The 16,755-nt window shown below is 33.8% G+C and overlaps 1 protein-coding gene across 1 annotated transcript in view; it reads right to left on the bottom strand.

The window, feature by feature from the left end:
* Positions 1 to 16,755, bottom strand: part of LOTGIDRAFT_140809 (hypothetical protein) — a gene marked incomplete at both ends in the record, with an annotated part of 62,050 nt that overhangs the window by 8,688 nt on the left and 36,607 nt on the right. Inside the window, 6 exons of the mRNA XM_009050679.1 lie at positions 2,515 to 2,641; positions 6,908 to 6,992; positions 7,646 to 7,784; positions 11,711 to 11,802; positions 13,400 to 13,535; positions 14,179 to 14,383. Coding sequence (XP_009048927.1) covers positions 2,515 to 2,641; positions 6,908 to 6,992; positions 7,646 to 7,784; positions 11,711 to 11,802; positions 13,400 to 13,535; positions 14,179 to 14,383 — 784 coding nt within the window. The remainder of the gene's footprint in view (positions 1 to 2,514; positions 2,642 to 6,907; positions 6,993 to 7,645; positions 7,785 to 11,710; positions 11,803 to 13,399; positions 13,536 to 14,178; positions 14,384 to 16,755) is intronic.

Here is a 16,755-nt window from a genome sequence, read left to right as displayed (position 1 = left end):
GGCACACTGCCTTTAAATTGTAAAAACTCGTAAAACCCATAAGACTTATTTCGTTTCTAAATATTTAAAAAGAAATGTTCCGTTGATATTAAACTGTCATCACTTCGACCCACCATATTACCTAATCGAACGAAGAGATAAAAATCTTTTTTAAATAGGCTCGTACGGTAATTTTTGTTGAGAAATCATAAAACGTGAAGAAATGTTACAGCCGGATTTTTTCCCCCATGCGTTGAAGTTTAAACGTTTCTGCCAGCTACAATTTATCTCTTGTAGTGAAATTTACTGCATTTGAATAAATAATTGATCAGAGCATCTTAAAATAGTGAATGTGTATATTAACATCACACCTTTAATTACATCTCTCTGAATGATATTTTCATCTAATTCCAGAATATATCAATTACAGTCGATATTGTTTAAATTTGCCAACGTAAGAAATAAATCTAATCCTTCTTCTTTCTGTGACACCTTTCAGTAATCTCGATAGATTATATTACTCCCCTTCCTCCTATAAATCCTTGCTATATCATAATATTTTTATTTTCATAAAAAATAGTCTGACTAAAATTAACATTGTCAAACAATTTTACAGAGCGCCTCACTACCGCCGAAAAATTTGAAGATAACCCCACATTAAAAAAAACTGATCTCAAAGAATCTATAGATAATTTCAGATTCACAGATCTAATCAGAACATTCTTGAACTCTTTTAACAAAAAGTTTATGAGCTAAATGGATTATGTCAATTTGGTGCAGTGATGGATCTTATTCTGAAGGTTATAATGTCGTCAAATATTTATACTGATTATGTTCAATCAAACGAAACACTCGGTGAAAGTTACTCTGTATAAAGTGTCATCTTTGATCTTGCTCTGATGTGCCCTTTATATAGAAGATAAAAATCGACGTAATGCATAATACACTGGAGAAATCAGTGGGCTCCGTTAACATCATCTCATATAATCTGAAGTGAAACTCTTAAGCAAATCCTGACTACTATCAACTGCGATCAACTGTATGGTAGCAAATCATCTAATTTCTTTTAGAAAGTGTAACTCCGCAAACAGAGAGGAACTGTGACATTTTACTAGCAGTTGTTGGAAATTCAGATCTCTCAAGATCTGCCAGAACCAAGGTCAACCTTAGACACTTCCTCTTGTACAAAGTGACAATGTTCGGGTGAATATCGAATAATAGTTTCAACAGTAATGCAAACATAGACAATTAAAGCAGCATTCAAAATAATTTCCTTCAATTTGAATTAAACCACGAGTTACATGAGTCAAGGTTTTCTGTTTAATCTTGTAATTTTGACACCTACAGCAACCTAATCTAGTAACTTTTAATTGTCTAGACTCTATATCAATATTGAATTTAATCAACTTGTTTTCTTTTGGAAATGTCACGTTTGAAAATTAATGAATATGTTCTATTGCTACAGTAATTTGGTGAGTTGTACAATGGCACACATACACCAATTAGATTAGAAACTGTAGGTTGATGAACGTTTTTGAAGATTATATGAATGCATATTTTAAGGCAAACATTTGATGGCATCGAAGTCTTAAAATCTGTTAACTCATATTCATTTATAAAACCGTTTATATTCAATGCCAGATTTTGCGACATTGAAAATGAAAATTTTAACACGAAAACAATGTAACGATAGCTCAGACATAGAAGTAAATAAGTACATTATTCCTAATATATGGTAATAAAACAATTGGGTGACTCAGTCGACAATTGATTTCAAGGACAGACGTTTTCAAATATTACAAAAGGTATTAACGTAGATTGACGCAGCTCTTTTTATGACATTTATCTGCAATGAGAGTTAGATTGTAAGTCTTCAACATGCGTTTATGTATAGATAGGATTGATTGATTACCAGTTGTGTATGGTTTCGAATAATGAAGTGGCCATAAGTACCGAACGCAAGTCAGTTGCATGAGAGGTGCATACGAAATTTATGACCTCTATTCTTATTTGCAACTATTCTCAGCTGGTGATCGCTATGGTGTTAGTTAGGGCATCTTTAGTTGATTGTGACCGGTTCAATTAAAATATAGATGGACCCAAAATCAAAATACCCCAAATGTAACATTCTGTTAAAATGTACTAATAAAGCTAAAGACACATACATGCGGTTCGTGGTCCGGTGCGGCGATGCGATGCGTTCATTTCACCGCAGCGTTTCACCGATCGAAACAAACAAGGGTATGCATTTGACATGACACATACATGCTGTTGCGGTGCGTTGCTATATTTCCCCGCTGCGTTTCACTGGACCAAAAGTCTCGGGACTTTCTGTCCGGTGAAATGCAGCTGTGTCGCAGGTGATTTCCATTATTTTCAGACGTCATTGTGGGGAAACCCCATTATTACAGAGTGGTGCGAATGTGTCATACCTGCCGCAACGGTACCGCATAATCGCACCGCACCGCAGACATCGCATCCGCATGTATGTGTCTTCAGCTTTAGAGAACTGTATCCCGTTAAATTTGTTCTTACTCGGATTAAACTCATTCGACTACCACATCTTTCCAATTTCCGATTTTTAGTTGGTGCTCCGAACATAATATCTTCATATTTAACTCTCCAATTCATTTCCGCTAATTCGGCTTCAAGCTTGATATGTCTGCAAAATAAATTTATCAACTTATTCAGTAATATTCTTTGATATAGATAAAAATCATAGCACTTTTGTTAAATATATTAATCCGAATTCTTTTAAATCGTCGACTTTTAATACATCCAATTACAGTTATTGTAGCCCATCACATACATCTCTACAGGGTCACAAGTCGTCGAAATGAATCTGTAACTAATTTTATTTGGTCGAGGGTCAATAAGATTCATCCAAACGTGTGATGTCAAGAGACATACCTAGGCTTCGATGACGGATTCATTTCAACAGCTCGTGACCCTTTGGAGCCGAAGAAGCCAACTCAAAGTGTTGAAACAAAAGGAACAAGATCAGGTATGTGGATGTAAATGGACGCAGAGTGGTATAAAGTGTTTCGGGAGAATTGGCATGTCCTGCCTCTCTAGTGACACCTTGCATAGTACCCAACTAGCAATATTCAATCTGGCCCGACGGGATATAAGGTGTAAGGCCAGGTGTAACCTCGGTTAAGCCAGATAAGCATTGTTAGCTGAGAACTCATTAAAGTGGAGCTGAGGTTTTTGGAATTTGTACTGAAAACATCTATTTTCACATGACTTGAGCTATGTCATGTTTGAGAAGTATTATACTGTATGTCTTTATAAGCAGATTATACTCTTTTAAAGCATCTACTGCACTAGCTCCCAACCCGAGGCGTTTGACTAGAGTGTCTGGGGTTTGGCCAACTGGTGTAGGAGAAGAATTTGTTTTGAGTTGAGAGAGCATCTCCCATCATCACATGCTGAAAATGTGGATGAAACAAATTTTTGGGGTGTGTGAAAGGCCCAGGTGATTGCTCCAGGGGTGTGCAGACTGAGAAAGGTTGGGAACCACTACAGCATTCGTTTCAGTACATTCACTTTGTAAACGTGTCTGATGTCCGTTTTTCTGTACTTATATTTGACCTTATGTATCATATCAATTACTATATCATCAAAACCCAATACAAACCATTCTTGATAACAGAAACTGTGTCAATTTGTAACTAAATTATTAAGTTCATGAAATGGTTAACATCACATCTTACAAAACGTTCAAATAGAATAGTAACTACTAGTTCAAGACAGATTGAAACTGTCATAAATAAAACAGATTTCTAGTTTGATTTATATATCAACTTATATCCCTGGTCAGCTACCCGATAATAATACCAAATAGACGAATTTGTAATTTACATATAAATGGTATATAGCGAGGACATAGATAACATGCTCTTGATACTGAAAATCAATGTCATTCCTCCATCTGTTATTTGATGGCTTGTTAAGTTTGTCTTTAAACAAAGTAGAAAAAATCATAATGCACCATGATTGGCCATTTTTTTGACGCATGACGGAGACCATTTGACGGATACCGCATATATGGAATCATCTTAAACCAACCATTTCGATTTTTAACGCATGACGGATGACGCATGGCGGATCCGCATGACGCGTATATGGAATCTTAGTTTTACGCTTTATGGAAATTGGAATGTTAACTTGAATCTCAACCATGACGTGTAATTACCACGAGGTAATGTTTAATGTGTATTTACTGAACGCTACGAAACAGGAAATTAATGCAGTAGGAGGGTTTAATAATAACATATCTATTAGTATAAACTATTCCAAATAGTTTCCTCTACTTTGCCTCTGGTTACTTTGAACCATTATTCATCAGATATAAAAAAAAGTCTGAAGAGAAAGGTTTTTTTCTACGAGGGTAGTTACGTATGTGTATGTGGCATGAATATTTTGATATAGACTCCATACTTGGCATTTTTACAATTTTCGGCTAGATTTTCTACTTACAAAAAACGGCATGGCTCTTTCAGTGTGTTACATAACTGTTCATTCTATTTTTGTTCTTCTTTTCGAAATTTACATACAAAAAGCTAACTTTAACAACAGTAAAATCCTCCTATATCAAATGAGATGACTTGAGGATCATTTATCAGACATTTCGGATTATCTTTCATGTTTGTAATTCCCGAAACAGGATTACTCAATTATCCCTCCCTTGACAAAAAGTGAAATTATCCGGAATAAAATATATTCTAAATGTCAGAAAAAGATTTGAAATATTGGCATTGACAGGCCCAGACTTAATCTTATCGACGCTAAACTAAATCTCGATTCCATCAGTCTACCAAATATAATCCCCTTTATTAAGAAAAAATCTTCAATGTTTTCCTTACAGATTTGTTAAAACGATTTTCAATTGCAAAATCCTTCAGGCGGATGTGGAATAATGTTCTTAGTTTCGGTGTTTGAAGTTAATTATATTCATTCGCATGAGTTCCTGTATTTTCGCAAACTTTTCCGGAAAGCTAAATTGTGTTTTTTTAATCTTTTCTTAGTTAAAAAGAAATATAAGTAACAGATTTAAAACACGTTTGATGTCAGAATCGAGTTAGAACTACACCCGAAATTATATTGCGAAATAATTGATTTTTGATTTGATAATTTAACTGAAGGATGGAATTCTTTGCATCCTTGATTATATGAATCACGTTCGCCTCAAATGCGGATGTGCATTAAAGTGCCCACACACTATACATTTCAACCAATCTTGGTATTCAAAACGACCTGAGGTGTTGTTTTCGCGTCATAACGTCTATACTTTCAGAAACACGTAGATAATTGAAATATTCATTACCGCATATTACCTTTAATATCCCGCCGTTGGTCTGACAGAATGCGTCAGAAGTTATTCATAATTTACACAAATTGCAAGATGTACATTTTGCATTAAGGTTTTTTATAGACAGTGGTTATTTTTTTTCTTGACAATTCTCCCCCAACTGTTTTGATGAAAAAAGGTCAAACCAGACTACTTGTGTCGTGAATTGAGTCTGAGGTTCCTTTCTTTACCTACTTTTAGATGGGAGAATCTAAAGGAGTAATGAAACCAATGGTGGGATTAAAAATCAAGTAACTGCTGTTTCAAATAATTTATCTTACAGTAAAAGTTTAAGTCACACACAGAGGCGGAATGAACCAAACTGGTCTCACAAAACGATTTTAGTAATTTCCCAGTACATGTAATTCGAGATGCAGTTTGAAACCTTTGGCTGCAGGTCGGACATTCTAGGTGCATTCGAATACTACTGACTTCATCTCATTTCCTTTTCAGTTTCTCTTCCTTATATTTCCAGTTTGTACCAAATGCATCAATTTGGCTGGTTCATCAACAGTTGTTCAGAGGTGTAAGGATCTTGAAGAAATGGTGATATATCAATGAAAATTTAAGAAAAGGGTCACACAACAAGGATTACAGCTCGACTCAATTCTCTTTGGACGTCCAATTAAGATGCTCCAAAACTCCTGCAAATGAAATAATTATCATGGAGACTTTCACAATTAAACCAGCTATTGTTATGCCTAACAGAAATCATAAAATATAATGTGAATGGCTTCATCGTTTTACAAAGGGAAATACAAAAGCACGGAATTGATTGGAAAATAAAAATATTGTGTTTCTTTTTTCTGCAATAATCTATTTGGCGTGATGAAACTTGAACAAGGTGCAGACTGAAATCCTACAACATTGTCCTTGTAAATGATAGAGTTTCTACTCAATTGATTGAAATTTCGAAATTAAAAAAAATGCACAAGCGAAGACACGAAGAGATTAAACAACTATGAACTTACCTCAGCCAAGGATATTACATAGAAATATATTTTTGTAATATCTTTTCGGAAAAAGTGGTTCAGCATAAATCAAAAGGAGCGCTATTCGTGATATTATAAGGCAAACGGTGCCTTAAGACCTAGGGAGAATTGGAAGAATTGGCATGCAGTATTGAAGAAATAGTAGTAGAAAGGACTCCGTGCAATGCTATATTTACTTTTGATGCAACTAATAATAAACGCTATATTTACAGTCACAATACCCCAATTTGACAACTTTCAATCATTATGACTCGCCACAGTCTAGCAAAAACATTCGGGCACCTCACTTTGTTTTTTTTTTTAGAACAATGCATACTTGTCAATGGGACTTTTATTGCAATGTACTATACACGATTTCGACTATTACAACATAAACCCCATTGTAAGGTTTAATTCCTAAATTAAGAAAAAATCGAAAAACAGAAAGATCTATCTATTATCAGATATTAACAGAACTTAATGCACAAAGTTCAGATCTTAAATGGATTAAAAAAATAACATTCTGAATTCATTCATATACTAAAGATAAAGGCATTGCTTACGAGAATCAGTCTTGATGAGTATAAATTAAATATCGACTTACCTATATACAAAAAATGTAACAATTAAAACAACAAGTAATACTGAACCAAGAACAATAATAACTATGCCATATTCTGGAAACGGTTCTGAAAAGTAAAAGCCAAATTCGTGAATATATATTGGGGAAAGCTAACAACATTTCAAAAGAAATATTTCAACCAATAACCGGCCATTAGTATGAACGATATATCTACATGTATTTGGAAAAAAATCAAGAATTAATGCAATAAGTAAATGTTCTGGTCTAAAATGGCTTTTAAACATAACCATCCAAATTCGTTCATATACTACAAAGACAAAAGTATTGCTCAAAAACATTAGGACATTCATGATGAACAATAATAACTATACCACATTATGGAAACAGTTGAAAATTGTAAAAATCATTTAATATTGAAGTCATTTTGTATGATAATTTGAAAAGATTAATTGTTGAATCATCATCCAGTCATCTGATTTGAAAAATTCCATTCTGTTGCTATACTGATGATAATTCCACATCTTCCATTGGACTCACCATCCACCAAACCAGGTTAAGAATCAACTTAATTTGAAAGCAACAGGCAACTATTCTATCTGATCTTAATATTATCTTGAAGCATAGAAGCCAATGTCTAACAGGAACTGGAAATTTAAGTTGGCCTTTCAGATTTGGCCGATTATGTTAATTCCTGCAATTTAGATAATATCTCCAACTAATGAATACAAAAGTGTATTGAAATATTGCAAACTTACGTACCTTCAGGTGGACATTTTGAACCATCAAAGCCACAAACGGGTGTATCTTTAGGTGGTCCTCCTCTATTACCAGCCCAGTGTATCCTTTTACCTTTCACGGGTTCATAGCGTTTTCTATTACCATAGTAATTAGCTACCACCTACAACGACAAGAAACCAATTAAGTAACCATTCAAATTTGCGGTTGAGTTTATATGAATCAGGAATCAGCTAAGAGGTCACATTCGGAATGGAATTACTCTCGAATTAAAGTGGCAGTGTGTACCAATTTACGGGGTTTATTTTCACAATGTGATAAATGTAATGGAATTTACAGGAATTAAAGTTATTAGTAATGATGATGTAAAAATGGGACTGTTTGTGAAGAATCTCTAATCAAATTTCATAAAAAATGATTGTTCCCTCTGTTGACTTCACACTATTCAACAAAAAAAAAACATTATGTAACTCAAGTATGCATTCCTCTCTTAATGAAGATAGAATACAATCCCACTTTTATGATGAACACATTTCTGATCATTTCCTATATTGAAAATGTCGTCTGCGATCCATGCTACAATGTTGCCATGATTAAAATTAAAATTACGAGAAAATTTGGCAAAATGTAATTTTGTTTTAAAAGCAAACTGACACATTTTTGGCTGTACATATATTTGCTTAATATTCAATATTTTGAATTTTACCAAATGAAATATTCCTTAAAACTCATGTGTGCCCTATTGTGGCAGGAGGGGTGGTACGATAATGCGCTGTGGATATAGTTGAACAAGAATCTGGTTTTTTAAATGTTTATATAATTAAAAGCATAAAACATAAAATGAATGAAAAGTTGAATTATTATACATCTGATAACTGTAGAAGTAGAGCGTAGAGCGATTAACGTATTATTAGACATTCCTGGCCCCTTTTACAATATTGATACAACAATCTGATAAAGTCTGAGAACTAACTGAAAACTGATAAAAAATGTTAATTTGAGAATTCTACATTCTGCCATGATGGTTCATTTAAAAATGGTTCTTTTTATACATCAATTGTCACAATAAAAAACGAAAAGATAATATGATATACTAAATTTCAGGAATTAGCTTGTGTACTATTGTGAAAAAACGAAATAAGTTTAAAACGTTCAATAAATGCTAAAATGGCCATAACATGCCCAATTGATTTTTTTTCTGTTTTTGGACATGCAGTTTGTCTGTTTCTTTATACCAATATTTGTCCAAATACCCTCAAAGGTTTAAATATTTTTAAAAATGTATATATTCACTATCAAACTTTGATTGGAAGTCATGAACAACTTTTTAAAAACCTCATCAAATATTCTTAGAAATTGTCATAATTTTTAAAGGTCACAGTATGCATTACAATACTAGGCTCCCACGGACCGTGAAAAAACATCATTTGTCGATAAAATCTGCTATATGTGCTAAATGAGGAATGTGTTTAATTATTAATCGTAACGAGATGTAATAGACATTTGGTAATGACGTACCAGATATTACCAGAGAGGCAATATCACCAACATACGTATGTTTTATCTGAATATATCAACTCCACGTTCAAGATAGTGTTATACGTATGATTGCTGTTTTGGATTTGTTAGTCTTACAGATAGTCTAAACAACAGACCTAAAATTCCAAAATTGCCACACTAGAGACTAACAAATCCATAATGATCAAATCCAACTTGTGCTTCAAGACCTATTAAATTAAATCAAAGCCAATTCTATATCATCAACAGAGTTAAAAGGATGAGTTTTGGTCATTATAAAGAAGGCCGGAAGCTTAACTTGATCTAGATATATGTCACACCAATAAATGTATATATGTTACTGAACGACCTTTCTAAATTAGCTTAATAATCCAATTTCGTAGCACTGGCACGGGTTATGATTCTCTCAAGGTCTCCGGCTGTAAACAAAAATCTGTACAAGCACAAAAATTCATGAAACCAAAAATCTCATCCAAAGCATTACAAAATCGGGAGATATAATTGAATAGTGGTGGAATATACGAGAAGTACCATCAGGTGTTTCAAAAGAGTAAGCATGGTCTGCTATATGGCCTTGAGATGGGTTATGAGATGTAAACAGATCAAGATTCAAGAACATAGACTTCTTAAATATAACACGGTTAATATATAAGACGTTACTTCATAAATCTTCATTACATTGAATTGATATATAATACAAAAGACTGGCACTAATTTTATATTGAGACCCTATTCAGATCTTATAGCCCTGTCACAACGGCTTGCGACCATTTGCGATCTTACGGCGACTGGAAATGAACTAGGTCGCGGCAAAACGTGAGGAAAACTAGAGAAAACGCCCCTTAAAGTTACAAACCTAAAAACAGCCGACCTCATACTGCTAGGTATGCGTTATAACGTTTTGGCAGCGTTTTCGCCTCGCATCTACTGCGCTTTTATACCGTTCAAGTCGACCTTCTCGATCCAATGGCGTCCTCCACGCGTCCCAAAAAAGATCGCCGAACCTTGACGTTTAAACAAAGTCCTGTGGCGACCTTGACACGCTCTGAGCCACTTTTCCTTTCAGTAGCAGCACACGGTGTGACGAGACCATATAGATCTTAACATGAGGAAGTTGTTGAAAAAACAAAATGCTATGTTACCACGGTTGCCCGGCACGAGCAAGAATGTTTTACGTAACAGAGTAAGAAGAAAGAGACAAAAATGTTCTTGTTATTTTGATAAACAGTCTTCCTGCTTCGCTATATATTTATTTTGATGAGTAAAGTTAGGAGTCGATTCATTTTCATTTTATAAAGATCGCGAGTCGACTCTACCGGGAATAACTCTTTTTAACAAAATAATATTCATTAAGTTACATGACGATGTTTAAACGGTCTTTACAAAATTATTTTACCTCAAATCTTCATTTGAAAAACGGTAGGACGGAATTACTTCATTCATTACATTTTATAACAATTTGTTTCTAAGAATCATTGAGAAAATAGCTTCTTTCAATTAAAAATGATGTTTTTCAACTACAGTTATGTGGGTGGATTGTGCCATGGATTGGAAGTCGTACAGGCCAAGATGACGCTCTTGCATAAATGAGACCTGTAGGGTAGAGTCATTTGTCAACTCGTTGGTATTCTTCGAAGAATAACCAGTCGCAGCGTGAGGTCGTAATGAATGCATTATTTTCATAGTCAAAAATCTACATCGATGGAATATATGAAACCCTGAATATGGAGTTTAATGGTAGATTGACAAGTATTTGCAGTTAAAATATAATAAGATAAACGAAGATGAATGTCATATAGTCAGTGATAAAACACAAATCGCAACAGCCAAACAAACCATGTTGTTCTTCAAAGCAAATACATTGTATTATTGAAACAAAATAGATTTATCTTTAATCTTTCCAAAACTTTTTGACCATCCCTCGTATTACCCATCAGAATAACTGACTAAGATTATGTCTGAACAACTGACAACTGGAGACGAACAGACGAATATACAAGAAGGAAATCATATAAAAGAATTACATAAGTTAATATAAAGTCAACAATCGATAATGAAAAAAGAGACGGTGATAAAACGCCAGATAAGAATAACAGCTTTCCATATTGCTTTGATAGAATAATTTAGTCATGAGACACAACGTCTCCTCTGATTGTCATTGGTACATTCGAATGCTCTTAAAGGACCAGATTCGTCATCCGTTTGACGAATCGTAGCTAAGCTAATCAGTAATATTGTTCACAGCTCACGAAATTTGAGCCTTCAAATCCATGTGTATTTCATTCTTCTAATTCATTGTACAAATAAATTACACACAAGAGACAACTTTTTTATTGTCAAAGACACAACTTATCATACAGTAGAAACTGAATATTATCGTTCTTAAACTTATTTTGAACTTATGCCAAAAGACATAATGTTGTATTGTTGTACGTGGTAAAATGTTGAAAACACATTTTGGATGAACTCTATTCCAAAGAGCTATAGTGTATGGTATAATAATTATTGGTGTCTTTTTATTTGTCCACACCGACAATGCTCGATGAGGGTTTGACGTGGAATTATACTTACTTCAAATTTATCTGTTTTAGGATTGAGATCTAATAGAGAATAATCAGCATTTCTGTCACCATTGGCATCGATACTCACAGTTCCAGTGATTCCTGCAAGTATAATGACAAAAAATAATTTAGCATACTTTTTTAACTTGTAAAAGTTGATGAGAAGACGTTTTAAACCAAGCGATTGCTTTAATCAGTATTACACATTCGCCTCTCATTATGCTGTACCTTGCTCTTAAATTATTTTCATTTTCTTCCTCTTATTTCTCAATTACGAACACAAATCTGGCATTTACACAGCAAACATTAGTCAAGCCTATCTTTATCTTAAACCTCAAGTCAGTTCAATGAGGATGTGTGCGATCTCACGAGGACTAATTTAGTGTTTTTATTCAGTGATGTTGGTCAGTTATCGACCTTTAGTCAGAAAGTTTGGCCTGTGTAAATATAATTAATGGAAATATAACACGGGATGTAATTAAGGTTATCCGGATGTTACCTAAGTTATATTGATATAATCTCTCATGAGACTGTGAGCTGTCATATTGTTATGGATGGTTAAAGGTAATTGGATGTTACAACATCTATATTGTTATTTTCTACTATAAATTTGTTATGAGTTATTGTAATATATGATATGATATTTTATTTATATATCAGGAATCGATTCACATTCTAACCATCCAGGTCGATGTAAAGTAAAGTATTGATGGCAACTGCACTCATATCGATTATATGAAGCGATTTACCAGATTCAAGACATCATTGGTTACTAGCAGTCGTTCAAACTCCAGGTAGACCTAACATCCCCAACACCGATTTTTAATTTGCTTTGGATAATTAATTTGCTTTGTAGACAGCATAAGATACACAAAAATATTCTAGTTACATTGTGGCAAGTAATAGTAGAATAGATAAGTCGTACACTCGTTTGAACTCGATAATAATAACCGGTGACCCCTTGTTTTTATACATGGTTTCTATTGGTTCAGGACAGATAAAAGCTTTTTAGAATTAACTATCTTTCTTTTAAAGACGTCTAAGATTAAATAAAGAAGACCTTGTATTGATTGGATTGCGTTTGAAGACCGAATAAAACAATTGAAAGAACGAGACTGTTTTAATGTATTTTTCAATGCTGAAAACAATTTCTTGAAGGAATTCTTAACAGCTTTATTTAAAAAACAATACTTTTAATAGATGCCTATTAAGGAAGTCCAGACGTTTTTAAAGTGTTGAAATAACTCGCTATTATATTTAAACGGAAAATCCGAGGATGTCCGATGCTATTACATTATCGCCTTATGTAATTGGACTTTTATGAATAAACAAACCCACGAACCTAAACCAAAAACAAAATGTGACGTATAGATTTATTCTTTTAGTTTTTGTAATAAACAGGGCACCTATTTTAAACTCGAATAATTTACTTCACATAATTTTATGTGCTGTGTCGTGCACGACAGCTTGTGTAACTGAGTGTAACAGTGGCGGCGCCAGGCTCCCGAGACTTGGTGTGGGGGTACAAAATTGGGATACAACTGTTCAGGATGAATTCAAAATTCGGCAACTTTGTGGAGGCGTCATAGTTGCGAGCTTCTCAAGGAACGTAAAGTGATTTAATATATTTTCGGTTTGAATTTTACAACCGCGAAAGCTGCACATTTCGATGATCATTAATCAAAGTGAAAGTACCCACCACTAAATGTTCGATTCCACATTCTATCTGTAATAGCCTTTCCATCAGACACTGATCCATTAGCTTCCAGAGTTTCATTAAGGGCAAGAGCATATAAAATAACAGCATCATGAAAGGCGCCGACAAAACTATTCACCTGGGAATTATAAAAGAAGATTTCAGTACATTTTAAAACGTTAACAGACAAAGTCAAGCAGACAGTAAAATAATGTAATTAGGTAATGTTTTTTAATTTGCACTTCTAAGCAATGTCCTAGTGCAATGTACTCACCTAACACGTCGGGGGCATACTGTTTAAAGGGGGCCTGTCTGCAAATAAACCAAAAGGGTTTTTTGTCGAGTTTTGTGGATAAACAAAAAAGTCTTTTTGACCTTTCTTGATCGGTCACTCATTGGAATTCTGCTGGTATTACTCTTCTAATTTAGCTAATTATGAATTGATTATGGACATGTGAGACAAACTGGTATTTTTCCAAGTCATAAGAATACCTCTACTATTCATTTAAAAATTAGCATTTTCATTTTCATAAATGAAAATAAGGGAACCCATCTTTAATTTTACCTTGTTGGAAATATGACAAAAAAAAGTTATCTTATCGTACGATCAGGTAACTATCATTTGTATAGGTGTTAAACTTGTTCATACAGTTGGCATTTATTTCAGTCTGTTCTAGTTCCATGGTTAATTACTGTACTGGACAGAAATCACAAGAACACATTTACTAGTTACTACCAGGTCTGACAATTTGTCGAGCCTGTAGTTGTTATAAGTGGTATACGTCCCTTACCTCCTCTTCGCCATACGTAAAGTTAGCATACATTTTACTGGCCCTTCTTTTCACCTCCTCGGAAAACTTCCTATATTCTGGCGAAGTTGGCTTTCTCAATGTTACAGTCATTAAAGCTTCGTACGCCTTTCTTGCCGCTTGGTTTCTCTCTTGCGTATCATCTGCTTTATACCAAGGTCTCTCACTAGCATTTTTACTGAAAGATATAATCAAATAGTCTAAAAGGGAAATTCAAAGTAATATTGAATATTTAGCATGATGTATTTTGATATTATAAATCTAAAGGTTGGACTATAAGTACATCAAGGCAAATGAAGCTAATTGAAAAAAAGAAGACGGGAATGATATCCGCTTAATATATTGTTTATTTGATGATAAGGTTATCGTTTGAAGTCTATCGAAATCATTGCAATGAAATACCTAACTGATTTCAAAGACCATAGGATTTTTGCCTGGAAAAAAGACCACTGTTACGGCCCTGGAAGGTACTTCATAATCGCCCGACCGAATCTTATGCTAACTGAATGACTACCATATTGCTTTAGTGGTTCATTACGCAATCTAGTATTGACTGGAATCTGAAAAAAATTTATTCCGTTGTGCCACGCCGATAACATCAGAATTCTACATGTATAGTACATTGATTCCATAGATAAAGTGACAATTTCGCCTCATTACATACTACATTACACAAGAGTCGTGAAGCTCTAATTCATTTGATTTCAGAATATACGATACAGACATTTCATAATTAATCATTTAACTAAGGTACCGTAAGTTCCATCAAATTAATGGACTATAAGATCTTATCGCTGTAAAAATATCTATTTCCCCAGCAGTCTAGAGAGCCTCAGTCAGAAGTCCAGCATGGTTGTTTAAAATCCAATAAATCTTTTTTACACTTTCTAGTTTATTCAATATGTTTTAGTGGAGAAAATAAAACGATATTAAACGATTTTATTAAAAAGCTACTCTTTCAATGCTTATTGATTTACGGTTCCGTTAGTTTCTCACTTTTAGCCAGTTTTCGTGTAATAACTCAAGCTATATATCACTGAACTGTCGAAAACGGTCAATTTATAATGAATGGAAAACTAACATCTTCGACAAGTCTCATTGAAGTTTTTATGGTTTGGGTGTTAATATTAGCTAACGTTGCTGACAGTGTTTCAGAGAAATTTTACGGATCAATTATTTGTACAAGAGTCAGTTAGACGAATGTATATTACTTAATCCATCAATAGAGCCCATGTTCTTTAATAGTTAGAATATCTTAAAGACATGGACTTAGTACTTAATTTAAAAGTCAATTTGAATTCAGAGCATTTATTTAAAGCCAAAGTCTCTATCTTTTCACAACATTTGCTTAGGGTCACACTTAAATGAGCTTTATGAGCAAAAACTCGAGGTATATCACGTTTTTAATTATCTTAAAATATGCTTCTTATATCTAAATGAGAAAAAAGCCTTGTCCTCTGGTAGTTTTCAGTTCCATCACCTACCAGTCGACGAATTCATTTTTGCATGATTAATGTCTCTGTCTCATCAGGTATCTTGGCAGTCTTTAACAGATCGCCTTCAAAACGCAGTTTATTCTGATCAAACAAATTTCATGAAGTCAATATGTCATAAATGCATTACAACAACCAAAAGTGATCATGCAATAAAATTATTTCTTCTGGAAGTGATAAGTAAATAATTGCCCGATCTAATATCACATTGATTGTGAGAAAAACACTGAAATGAGCTAATTGATTGAGTCAATTGCCTTGTTTCAATGATAAACGATTCTTTAATGAATCATTATAAATGCAAGATTAGTTTTAATGGTTCCAATAAGCGTTATTTTGTAATTAACCACCCTATCAAATATGATCAAGAGCAAATGGTTTTATTTACTATAATTATGCAATTTTCAACCGTTTCAAGATCGGATTCAGCGCTATAGTTGAACTGCAACGAATTTCCTGTATTGAAAGCTTTTAGCTTTAAAATCAGAGTAAGATCGGCAAGTCGGACATCTCGAAAATCTGCTATATAAATGGAATCTTGTAAGTTGATTGACCTCTCATTCATATCTCACATATGTTATAGCTGGACGATAAAATCAATCATTAGTCAAACCATACATTGATTAGTTAAATGAACTATTGGAAAAGTATAGCAAGAATATAACACAGTTACAGACTGATGTCACATGTTCCTGAAGGTCGAGCATGCACTGACTCTCTGATTGTAACGAAATTTGGTGTAGGCAAGAAGAAAATTCTCGATGAAGTATGACGATAGAATTGATGCAGCTTTTTTTAATAGCTAAGCTAATCAATACGAGTGTGCACAGCTCACCGTCGAAATTTGATCATTCATATTCATGCGGTTTAATTCGCGTTTAAAAGTTTAAATGCAGTCATGCTTAAGCTTAATAAATTTCAAAACTGTCATCGAAGGAAATGTGAATTCACCAAAAAAAAAAACTTTTAATAAACTCAAGGTTCTTAAGTTTCATCATGCTAGAGAACACCCATTTGTCACCAATGTCATTCGGAGGAGGTTCACGATTTTGTACGG

The sequence above is a fragment of the Lottia gigantea genome (assembly GCF_000327385.1).
Source record: "Lottia gigantea unplaced genomic scaffold LOTGIsca_151, whole genome shotgun sequence".
Classification (NCBI taxonomy): Eukaryota; Metazoa; Mollusca; class Gastropoda; family Lottiidae; genus Lottia; species Lottia gigantea.
The sequence above is the reverse complement of the archived record's forward strand: the minus strand, read 5'-3'. Positions and strand labels throughout refer to the sequence as shown.